Source organism: Cyphomyrmex costatus, unplaced genomic scaffold (assembly GCF_001594065.2).
Source record: "Cyphomyrmex costatus isolate MS0001 unplaced genomic scaffold, Ccosl1.0 scaffold270, whole genome shotgun sequence".
In the NCBI taxonomy this organism is placed as follows: domain Eukaryota; kingdom Metazoa; phylum Arthropoda; class Insecta; order Hymenoptera; family Formicidae; genus Cyphomyrmex; species Cyphomyrmex costatus.
This window is the reverse complement of record NW_017276800.1, coordinates 1,026,254-1,039,453: the sequence shown is the minus strand read 5'-3', so window position 1 is coordinate 1,039,453 and position 13,200 is coordinate 1,026,254. Positions and strand designations below refer to the sequence as shown.

At 30.3% G+C, this 13,200-nt stretch overlaps 1 protein-coding gene across 1 annotated transcript in view; it reads right to left on the bottom strand.

Moving 5' to 3' along the window:
- Positions 1–13,200, bottom strand: part of Ppn (proteoglycan-like sulfated glycoprotein papilin) — a 75,580-nt gene that overhangs the window by 30,862 nt on the left and 31,518 nt on the right. The window contains exons 2-3 of the mRNA XM_018540805.1: positions 4,471–4,531; positions 2,151–2,338 (exon numbers count right to left, since the gene is read on the bottom strand). Of these exons, the coding sequence (XP_018396307.1) occupies positions 2,151–2,338; positions 4,471–4,531 (249 nt within the window). The remainder of the gene's footprint in view (positions 1–2,150; positions 2,339–4,470; positions 4,532–13,200) is intronic.

The window sequence follows — 13,200 nt, the reverse complement described above, 5'->3', positions numbered from 1 at the left end:
TTATTACAATTCAAATACTCTTGATACACAATAGTAATATTATATTATTTATGAAAATACTTTTTTAACTCACGTTTAATGTGTGTGTGAATATGAAATATTTAAAAAAATTATATATAAAAGATAATTATACTATAACAAAAACGTTTCCTTCATTCATTAATTCGCAATTTCTAATGGATTGAAATTATTGTATATATTAATTATAGAAATAGAAAATATACATCATGCAATATTACTGTGAAAATAATGCAGTTTCTTTCTTCGTAATTAAATCGTAGCCGATACATTCACCAATGTAACACAGTACATTTAATGTGAGGAGTCTAATGCGATGCGCGCATTACGCGCCTTCACATTATCTCATCTCGCACATTATCTTATCTCTTTCTAAGATTCATACTATATCATTAGCGATGTTCCAATCGACATTAACAGAATGTCAATTATCGATCTTTTACTCTTCCGATTTCCTACTTTACGTAATCACGGCATGTTAAAATCAATTTTAATTGTGCTTCGTCTTTGCGAGGGGAAATTGTGAGAATTTCCCGGAGATAGCGTGACGTCGAGAGACGAGTAAGCGTCTACGATTAATCTTCTCTTAGTTTCGAGATAAGAAGGATTTACGGAGGATCTGTTACGTTGAAGTGTGCTAGGAGAAAAGTTTTGTTGATTTATACAAAATTTAATCGCGGTTGACGTACGAACGTACCGTAAAAAAATTTGGTTGACATTTTTTTGTGTATATTATTATACATACATATACAATATTTGATTTTTATTGCATTTTATTTAAATAAAGTTTCTAATTATAACGTTCCAACAAAAAAATTTTTGGTAATTATACAGATTAGAGGACACCTCACCGATGACCTTGTCCTTGACATATGTTGTCAAGGTCATGATTCTGAGTAACTTTGCCTTAACAACTAGGCGGCGGTCTCTTTTATTATATTATAGTTTCTGAGATATTTAGACTTAAAAGTCTAATTTCGTATAATGCAATAATATGTCTTTCCGGTAAATATTTAGAAAATGGGAAACTTCTACCATGACTGACCTTGATATTCTTCGTAGATTATAAAGTGTATGCATAAATGCAGTGGGTTCCGCCCCCTCTGCGGGGGGGGCTCCACAACTGTTAAATATAACCTAATCCAACCCATTCAGTTTATTAAGAAATACTATTAAACTTTTTCAACACGAATTTTTTACATTATTTACATAGCTATTAAAATTTGTAAATTATATACAAGATATATATTTATTTGAGCAATTTATTTAATTTGTTGCTTGCACACACACACACACACACACACACACACACACAGGTACAATATTACATCGAGATTTGATTAAATTTTTTGCAAGTTTGTTTTATCCGCTTTTAATCCAATTTCGATTGAGCACACTATTGTAGCAAATTCTAAAGGTAGCGAGGAACTCAACCAGACGAAATGGCTTTTGGATACATTTAACGAAGAAAAAATTTTAAAGTAGCCTCGAAAATTTTTTCATATGCTTTATGAATTCAAGTGAACGCAATTATAAAGCATAATATACAATAGATAATTTTTTTTACAATATTGTATGTACATATCTAGTTAGAATTATAGAAGAATTTATATTTGCTTGTTAAAATTTTCTACATTGCACAGATAAGAATTTCTTACAATAGAAAATGTCACAAAAATTATAAAAAATTAACAGTTTGCAATGTCTCACATCCACAAGAAATGCAGCACTATTATTTCCATTTTCTACAATAATTCTACAATATAAACATTAACACATTGAGCACCGACCAATTTTTATAGATGTACGCAGAAGCCGAAGCTTGAAACTATTCAATATTTGGAAATTATTATTTCTTATGCAATTTAAAAACCTTGATTAATTATTTTAGAGGATATTGCTGGAAATCACGGAAATCTGTGGTATACGGTGTGGCTACCGAAGAGAGTATTAAGGTATTCGTTTTTCTCGTACATGCCAAGTTTGTCTCTATACACACAACACATCTTATTTGAACATTACTCTCAACATCACTTATCAGGACGAGCGTGCGGTGTTCTAATATAAACTGACAATGAGTGGTAGCAGATAGACAATAAATGTGTAAAAGATTGACAAGTATAATAACTTACTCGATATCGAGACATTGTCTAGTTTGATAGGCAATTCCGCCACCGCAGGAACGCGAACAGGAACTGGGTGTCGACCATGGTCCCCAATTGCCTCTCTCAGGCTCATCTGGATCTGATATAAAGCTGCTAGGCAGATAACTTTCGCCATGTTGTCGGCGATGCCTTCCGTGCCTCAATTTTATGTGATACTGAAACAAGTTCAGGAGAAATACATTTATTATGTTGTACTCGCGTTTCCTTGTTCCATGCTGCATCGTGCATCGAGAGAGTATATAGGTATCACGAGGTCACAGATGGGGTCGCGAAAAAGATGTGGTCTGCCGTGAGAACGTAAGTGCGAAGGAAACATTTCGCGCTAAGTGCTCAGATACATCACTAAGTAAACAGTAAAGAAAATTATTTCGTAAGTCTCTAATCTTTTCCAAATAATATATAATACTATATTCTCTTACTTATATCAAATTTCTAAATTTTATTAAATTTTGATTTTATCTTTCTGTCAGATTACTAAAATAAACTAAGTTGCGTCAATTATGACGTAATCACGCTAAAACGCGTAAATAAAACAGTAATGAAATATAAAAAATAATTAATCAAAATAACAATCACACACATTTTTTATTTATCTCTACAAGTACTATATATGATACATACAATCAGATTTATTTTAGATTAATCTGTAACATAAATTATTGAGTATTGTTTCGTATAATGCATATTATGTTTGCAGACAATTAGTTTTAAAGGTTGCTGTTATTGAGATCGAAACGTAGCGGTCATGAAATTTGACGATCGTAGAATGTTCCGTGAGATTGCGTGGTGAAGAGTTAATTAAATGGTTCGGAGAAATGGGCCTCTCTCTCTCTCTCTCTCTCTCTCTCTCTCTTTCTCTCGATGCGAGAGGTCAGTCGATGAACCATGAACGTCGAACTCAACACGCCTCCTTTTTAATAATTGTCATATATATCGTTGCTGTCTGACCTCACGTCCGACACAAATAATGATATGATAGGTCTACTATAATAGCAATTTTTCTGCGAGTTTGTTGATAGAGCTTCAATAATGTAACAAAAATTAAAGATTCATATGCGTATCATAATTATTTTTCTGATGAATTATTACGAAAAGTGAAGAGGAAGATATACATGAGTAAAGAAGCAGCAAGTGTAAAGCCTGATCTGCAATAAGTTGCAATCATCGTCGCCAGTCGCAATACACCTCGCAACAGCCAATTAGAAACGTTAATTGTAATTAGTCATGTTTGTGATTGACTATCGCAAAGTATTACGATTGGCAACGGGATGTTTGCAACTTATTGTAGAGCAGACTTAAGGTCGAAATCAGACTACTCATTGAAGGCTGAGATCGAAGATTGGAACATTGAAATTTAACCAATCAAATCAACAGGAGCTAAAATTCCTTTATCCTCATTGATTAAATTTCAATCGTCAATCTTCAATCTTAATTATCAATGGGTGTCTGATTTTGGTCTAACTGCTATGATCTTGAAGATATATTCTTCTGTCATTTCGTATATCATTAAATAAGTGTAAACTATAATGACGTAATGATATGAATTCTTCGTTTAAAATGTCTCTTTCATAATTTGACGTACATACAAAAGAAAGAAGTGTCAGAAATAAATAAATAAATAAATATAATTGATATCGTAGCTATAACGAGAAATATGAGTTGTTAAAAAAATATTATATAATAATAAACATATTTTAGTATAGCAACAGTTAGTAGGAATTATAGCGCATTAAAATCAATGTTTTATTTATAATTCGTAAACTAAAAAGAGAAAAATATACATCCATTTTATAGATAATGCTTTTTTCTATATTAGGTTTTTTATATTATAAAATTTTTATTATATATAAAAGAACATTTATATACATATAATACTTTCTAAAATATTATTTATAAAGAGAGAGAGAGAAATTATCCTAATAGATAATAAAATAGTTAATCAATGAGTTTAGAAAGAGTAATATGGGTTACGGTTAAGTCCGAAGGCCATCCATAATTATTGGTTATGTCGAAATGGTTTACGGAATCTTCATGTTCCCTATTGTCTTGGGTTTCCTAGGAACAAAATGTACCAAGATAATCTGTGTGAGAGACCGGGAGGCCTTGAAACCTAAACCATCATCAAGAGAGGGCAATAAAACCTGAGAGAATTTCGTCAAGACGTGTTGAGACCCTTGTCGTGACTTTATTCTGGTCTTCAAGATAACTCTCGTGGTGTTTTTATAACATAAGTATTATATATTTTATATATAAATAGATTTATTTATTATTATATAAATAGACTTACATGTTTTGCGAGAGAATCATGCACGTGTGCTGATATAATAAATATTACGAGTCCCAGCAACCTGGAAAGAAAAATATTACATTTAATGATATATGTAGGTACCTTATATTTTATTACATAGAAATATTAAATATAAGAGTATGTAATATGACGTGTTTATTTATTGCTTATACTATCGATAGTATTTGATATATACAATAAAATCATTGTTCTGATTTTTAAATTGTGTGTGTGTGCGTGTGTGTGTGTGTGTAAATATATTATTTTTATAATATTCTGATTAATTTAAATATTTTGATATGTAACTTTATTAGATATGCACGTTGAGTAGGTACGTGAATAGCACGCACGCACGTATTTGCATATGAGAGAGGAAAAGTAAAATTAATGCATATATAGTGCAAAATAGGATTCATCTTTTTACATAAAGGTATTGAAACAAATTATAGCTAAAGTATTTTATGACACAAAACATCCAACTAGATATAAATATATATAAAAGTAGATACTTTTGGCTTGGGATAGTTTTCAGTACATTAAATGCGTTTACAGCGATGTGATATCCGTAGCATGTATTTTTCGTAGTGTAATAGTATTAACTGGTTTAACAGTATTTTTAAATTTTTATTTTTTAAAAATAATAATAATATCAACACTCGAACAATTTTAAAAACAAACCATTAAGTAAACGACTGATACGAGCAAAAAAAGTTGAAAATTATAGTAATTAAAGTAATTATACAATCAATACTTAGTTCTAATTTAATCTATAAATAAAATTGTATACAATATATTGGCAAGAATTTCAACGTTTCGGCTCTGTGAAGCTGAAACTTATAGAACGCACGGAAATCGATAGAATCCAGGTACAAAGCGCATCTCTCTGATTGGACAACAGGCTAATTAGTATTGCAAGGACGCTACTTACTGCAGTACTGGCTAAAAGTATTGTAGTAAATAAAGCATCGGTATGCTCACGCAAAAGTACCTCGCGGGTACTTCTATATCAGATTATAGCTAGGGAACGTAGTCGTCTTTTAGCCGACCTGTAGATTTAGCGGTAATCTGATAACATTGTAATTGGTTTATCGATTATTAATAATGGCGATTCACGGTCTACTGTCAGGGTGGAGCATGCAATGACCTGGATCACGGTATATGCACTCCAACATATGATAAACAAATACTTCTTTTCCCCTTCGTAAAAACATCTTTGTATCTATTAATTGTTGCTTTTATTCGGATATACATATGTATATACGAATTTATGGACACTTATTGGAGAGAGAGTACATTTTTTCAACAATATTAAATTTAAATACAATAGAATATTTTCTTAGAATCGAACACTGAAATTAAGATAAAATTTTTCTGAATCCGAGATTATAAACTGCCACTAATTCGTTCATCATAAATATTTAAAAGTCAATTAGTATTTTTAGCGAAAATGTCAACATTAAAAACTCAGTTAATTACCGATTTCTATTACACTTACATAATAATCTACATATTAATGATGTGTACTTGAAAACGTCTTGTTTGAACTTTCGATTTGAGGATCGCGCTTGATTCGAATCTATCACTTACATGTAAAATGTATTTTATGGAATTAATTTCTCACATAAACTTGTCGTTCAAACTATGTCTAAACAACTATGTCTAAACAAAGTTATTTTCATTTGGATTTATGTGGATAATTCATTGCAAAATACAATATATCCGACAAGAGTTCCGTGCGTGAAAATATATGATATATACAGTTATACATGATACTATCCAGCATCTATTACTCTGATTCATGCCATATCTGCAGCAAAATATTGTATAATTAAAATTCGAATTTCATTAATTACTCGACTGTAAACTGTTGAGTAAACCTGATTTAAACTATATCATACCGAGAAAAGAAACTACTCAAAAAATGATTTTTTAATTTTGACATTATTAATGATTAATAAGTTGTAAAAAATAGATCTTCATAATATATTATAGTTCATAATAAATTTGATTTTCGTTGTGCAAAAACAGAACCGCTTTTTTATCGTATTCCATCTTACGCACGTGCGTCACGTAATAGTAAGAGCAATTTGCACGTGAATCGCGGACCATATAATTTTCGTGAATACACGTGAGAAATCGATCTTTTTTTTTTTTTTTTAAGCAAACTGTCGGCACCTTGCAATCGAGCGTAATTATTGTGGACATATTACGGTTAACCGCAATCATCTTTGCAAAACGCTTTTGCTCGATTGCATAGCAGATGTTTCACGTTTCTTACAAAGATAGGGGTATCACTAACGTAATGCTCGATCTCTCAACGATTATTCGGCCTTATTTAAAAAGATATTCAGAAGTATAGCAGTAGGAATATAAAATTAAAGTTGGAATAAATGAGAGTATAGAGATTTTTTGAATCGTATTTGGATTGTATTGTATATCTACTAAATATATTAATGTATTTTTAATTATTATTAAAAATTTTTGCAAATGAAATAATATTTGTAGTTATGGCAAATTTATTCCATTGTAATGAGTATGACAAAATAGTATATCAGGAAACGCGGTAGTGTCTCCGGTCATGTTCAAAAAACTACTATAGTTAATTTAAATTTAAAAAATTAATAATAGACACTACAAGTCTCTTATCACGAGCGACCAAAGTCCATTTTTGGGGGGTACATAACTACTAAAATACAAAAAATTATGAATCGCACGTAATAATTCTGAAAGGCGGCATCGCCACGAGTAATTTGAGCTAAAAAAATTTAAAGTCGTTCTGGACATACAAGCGGTCGAAAAATGATGATTTTCATGAAAAATGAAGTAACATCTCCTTCTTCTTCTTCTTCGTCTCTGTCCGCCGTCATGTGCACCTCTCTCCTCTCTCACCTTTCACTCACACCTCCACCAACTTTGACCTACCATATCCCATTCCCCCTTTTCCCCTCTCCCACCACCCACCCCCACCACTCTTCTCTTTCACCAAATTTCACTCTCTTTCGTTATATAATTTTTTTTTATATATATTTGTGATATATCTGTATTCTAATAAGTAAGTGATATCCTAAAAGAATCATATCATAAAAATGAAAAGGTCAAGCCATGTTCAAAAAAAGATCCACAAAAATTTAAACTTTTTTATCTAATAATAATATATTACCATGAAAAGTAACTGATTATTATATATATATATATATATATAATATATCAAATATGTATATATATAAAATTAAAGTTTTTAATTCTTAACAGCGAAGCGGAGAAATATGGCATTTATAATGCCAATTATTATAGTACGACAAAGATTTGACACGGCTCGTCTCGTTGTTTGTAATTTACAAGCGACAAGAGAGAAATTTTCACAAATTTAGATTAAGGCCTCGGAAAGCATTTAAGCCGTCATCGTTAATTTAGCGTGCTGTCATGCCGCTGTAACATAATAATATTAAAGTTTTGCCGTCGATTTCTTTTAATGCGCGCTCGAGCTTCGTTAGAATTCACCAGGAATATAAACAAGCTAGACTACTTTCGTGGAAAAACAGGTCAAAACTCAAATTATGTTAATTACTGGATCAACGAATTAGACTTTTTATAAATATTATACCTAATAAGTAATATATTATACCTAATAAGTCATATACTTACTATATGTATGCGTTATTAAAACACGCGCGATTAACGAGCGTGATTATTTATACTTTAAGTTAACTCAAGAGTGTTCACATACTCATTAAATTAATTTTTTTAATTTCTTGTAAAATATTATAATACATTATGCAAAAATGTATGTTAATATTGCTTCAAAGTTATATGAATAAACATAAAATATAAATAGAGTTCCGTTTTTGTTCTATACAAAAAGTGCTAGTTTTAGATATTGTTCCGATATTTGTATGCATAAGAATCTCCGAGAAAGCCGCAGTGACTTGCGCTATATACCTAAATGCATTGTAATCTCTTATATGTATACACGTATGTCGTATACGTATATGTACCTCGGTATAGTTCGGTATGCGAAGGAACCGCGATTGTGAGGAGATTGCGGTGAATGAACCCGCTACAAAGATTACTATCCTATTCATTGACGTAAAAAAATGTAAACCTCGGTATTAGCTGGTTATCCGATTGAACACCAAGCTCGAGGCTGATTCTTGGGAACGTGCCAGCGTTGTCTGACGATAATGAAAGGTACAGTGTCTCATAAAACCGCGATGAGAACCCTTTGTTCACTGACCACAGATAAAAAACTAACTAATTTTGTGGTTAATGCCGTCAAGTGAGCAACTATAATTTTCAATTTACTCCAATGTCGCGGTTAATAATGCACACGCGCGTAAAGTTTATTTTGAAAATTTATATTGCAAAATTATTCTCACGTATTCAACAACAATTCGATAAAAATATTCAAATTTATATGAGATTAATGGAAAAATAACGATTTTCTAGACGTGCCGCACGTTTTTATAATATTTTGGAAGTTATGTTGTGTTAAGGGTTTATTATTAACATAATAAAAAGTTAAATTGTTAAAAATATTCAAAAATGTAGTAAGTGACAAATTGTCCTAAATTATCAAAATTGATAGTAAACTTAATATTGATTATTACATCAAGTAATAAACATATATATACGAAAATAATTTTTTCTTATTAACTATGAAAATATGTATAATGATATTGTGGTACAATACAATATTTAAAAAATTTCTACCATGTACTTTATAGTAAAATTAATCAAACTTATATGTATATTTTATTGAATGAGACAAATTTACATAAAATTCTTCGAAATATAATGTATAATATTTCACGACTATCACACATTTTTAGTAAATTCTTAGAACAAATTTTCTCCCCGATTAAAAAATATATATATACGATTCTAAGAATAAATGAAATAAAAAGAAATGAAAAAGAATTGGTAAATATGCCGATGAGGGGAGCCAGCCCCGATGACCTTGACCTTGATATATGTTATCAAGGTCATGTTTCATCCAATGAGCTTTATCCATGACATCACCATATAGATGAAGCCCATTGGATAAAACATCAGGTTAAGCTTAACCACAAGTTAACCAGATAATGAAAAATCGGGCCTCAGGGTCATGACCTTGACAACATATACCAAGGTCAAGGTCATCGGGGCTGGCTCCCTTCATCGGCATATTTACCAAAGAATTTATTGACTTGTCCACTATTTTTTGTATTTATATTCTATATTTATAATTTGTATATGTAGTTAATTTCATATTTGTTTTAATTTGCATTGAGAAGGATTGAAAATGTTAGTTGAAACATCTGCATAATTAATAAATGAACATTTTTCCGCATCGACATCTGCGTTAGCACTTAATTGGATTTTTTATTTATTTTTTTTTTTAATAATAACCAATAATAATTTTTGCAACTTGAATTTTAAAAACACGTGTTGATAATCTTTTAAAGGAAAAAAAGTAAATATCTTACTTGCGAATTCAATGTAAGCTCGTTTTTTATTAAATACATCTGTTAATTATACACATGAATAACTGCGTTTATTCTTAGTTCTCAATTGCCCGCTAATTAATTTTACATTTTTTATTATTATTGTTTTAAATCTCGAGAGCTTAATTTATTTTATATTATTAAGTAAATATCTTGTTTATAGGAGCCCCTCTCCAATGACCTTGACCTTGATACATGTTGTCAAGATCATGTCCCTGAATAACTTCGAACAGGTTTTAACCATCGCTCCTTCGTTAAAAAGTTATATAAATGAAAAAAGTTTAACAAACAACATCTTAATTATTTCTTTATTTTTGAAACCTTTTTTATTTGTAACTTTTTTTTCAAAACCCATGTAGCGATCCATCTTAAACCTCCTACCTACTTGAGATCATCCAGCTTTTGATACAAAGCGGGAAAATAATTAGCAACTTTGATTGTTAATAACTTTTTAACGAGAGGGACGAGCGACGGCTAAACTTGTTGGAGGTTATGATCTTGACAATATACGTCAAGATCAAGGTGATTGGAGGAAGTTCCCTCTAAATAGGATATTTGCCGAAAAAAAATCTTTTAGCTAAATTTATTCGTTATTCTCTTTCACAATTGATAATAAATGACACGTAATTTATACTTTTATATTCAATTTATGCATTATATTCGCGCAAGTAATTAGAATCAGATACTGTAATTGTTATTCTATTGAGTCTACTACTATAGTAGTAGATCCTTTTGGGACAATAGAGGCGGCACTTGTGTTCAAGATACCACTTACTATTGATGCAAGCGTAATCCCTTCGTGATATGATCGCATTAGGAATCCTACAAGATTGCCTCCCCAGAGCCTAATTGAAGGTCAATATCGAGATAAGATTGTGTCCCGAGTGTATCAATCTCTTAATGCAATCATGACCGATCAAGATATCGATATATATGTATAATTCTGTGCTGCAACGTTTCATCACAAAGTACATACATACAATTAATTGAAAGCCGACAAACGCACATGAAACATAACTCTATGTCAAATAAAAGATATATTAAATAAATTCTATCGAGTATTTCCTTTTTAAAGGATTAATCGGCAATAACGAAGATAAAATTTACATCTTTGTTTCGTTACTGAGTAATTGAGGTAATCAAAATATTTAAATTAATAAAAGAAATATGACAAAAGTTGATATTATCGTATTAGTCGTAATATATATAATATTTATAAATTAGTTAAAATTTTAAAACTAATTGCACAAATAAAGATTAGAAAAAGAAAGCTTATTTATAATATTTATAATGTACAATTTACAGTACATTTTTATACTCTCTAATTAATTGTTTAATGTAAACTAAAATCAGTAAACAATATAAAATTTGAAATTAGGAAAGTTAATTCATAAAGTTAAAATACATAGGCAATACATTTAATTTATCTTCTAAAATAGTAAAAGAAAAACATGGAAAATTTAAGAAAACATTCTAAATTACAGTATATAATTTAATATCTTATAATAAATTTTCTCTAACAAAATAAGTCACGTTTAATTGTAGTTCTCATTGATGAAATATTGTATATACGCATACATAAGACGTGCACACGCGATTGCACTTATGCGTCATTAGTTCGCGCTTTACGCATTCGCGATGAGTGAATTTTCGCGAATACGAGTTCATTCAGGCACGATAACAGTACTCTCGAGAGGCTGTAGAGAGTTCGGCTCTTACTTTAGCCGCAGGTGCAAAGTTCACGCGCTGGTGAGAAAGTGGTCTTGACTTATGAGCCGGGTGCTGGCCCAGTCACGGCAGTCGTAATTAATCATGCGGCGCGCGGAACGCGTACCTAATCTCATAATAATCGCAACAAGCTAAAAGATCGCGCGTCGTTCGACAAATTAGAAAAATAAGAATTGATTGTGCATTTTTTTACGAGCCAATAGTAAACTTCTTGAGTTTTAATTACAATCTTAAAGTGACTAAATCTCTCAATCACCAGGATTTGGATCCATAAAATCGTATAATTATGTGAGCATTATGCATTAATTAATAGAATTTATGCTAATTTCTCAACGTATTAAATAGTTTTAATAACTTTAGTAAAGTATATAAATATATTATATTTATTTTTTGCTTCTGTTATTTTAATTATAAACATTTTTTATTTTAATGTTTATATTGATGCATTTAATAAATCGTATCAGGTACCCTTTCCAGTTTTCAATTGCTTTTTTTTTTCCTAGATAATTTGTTCAGTGCACTCCAGTAATTATGATCATATATTCAATGATTTATTAAATAGTTCGATAAAGATAACTAATTGTAAATATAATTCGTGCTTGTGTGTTAATTAATTATTATGGATGATGTTGTACAATAATTTGCGAATTCTGCGCGAAATGTCGTTTACCTTTATCTTTAATTAAAAAAAACTTTAATTAAAAAAAAGAATGAAAAAATTTCTTTTGTTTTTAAAATGAGGCAAGAAAAACGATATTCTGTGTCTTCAACACAAAACCGATCATATCTGTACCGTGTTTTATCATTTTTTCCTGCAGTTATCCGATTCTACTTTATCTGATGAAACCCTTTCCCATATTTTCATCTGTTTTTTCTTTGTCTTTGCATCCTTTAAAACATTATCATTTCTACTGTTAAGTAAGTCTAAGGAGAAAAAAATCGTGCAATTCGGGAACAGTATCTAATGCTTAAAAACTTGACGTGTAAATGGTTTTGCTAGAGGAGAAAAAATATCTAACGGATATAACAAAGCTAGTCATTATACAACGCCATCATGTATCATATGCTCCACTATTTGCCATTGTCACATTGTACACATCTGAGAAGTCACAATACAAATTGTATTGACACACAGATGTATAACTAAATCTTGAAATTCTATTGTAATGTATAATTCTACTTCTCTTTAATTATAAACAAAACATTGTGATGAAAATTTAAACTAAATACAGTCTTGTAAAATATAGAGCTACAGTAGTCTGAACTATGGAAATTAATAACAATCTTGTGATAGTTATAAAAAGTAAGTATTTATGCTTACAAAATATTAGATTATGATCACGACTTTCTGCATTTTTTTTTTACTGACTATAACAGAGTGAACGAATCAGATGGATAACTTGCACGATTTATTAGTATTGTATGTTGAATTGATGATATAATTATCCCCAAACCGCGAGACCATATCGGATACTAGTCATATAATTTTTGTGTGGTTATCTTACAATACGCATATTAA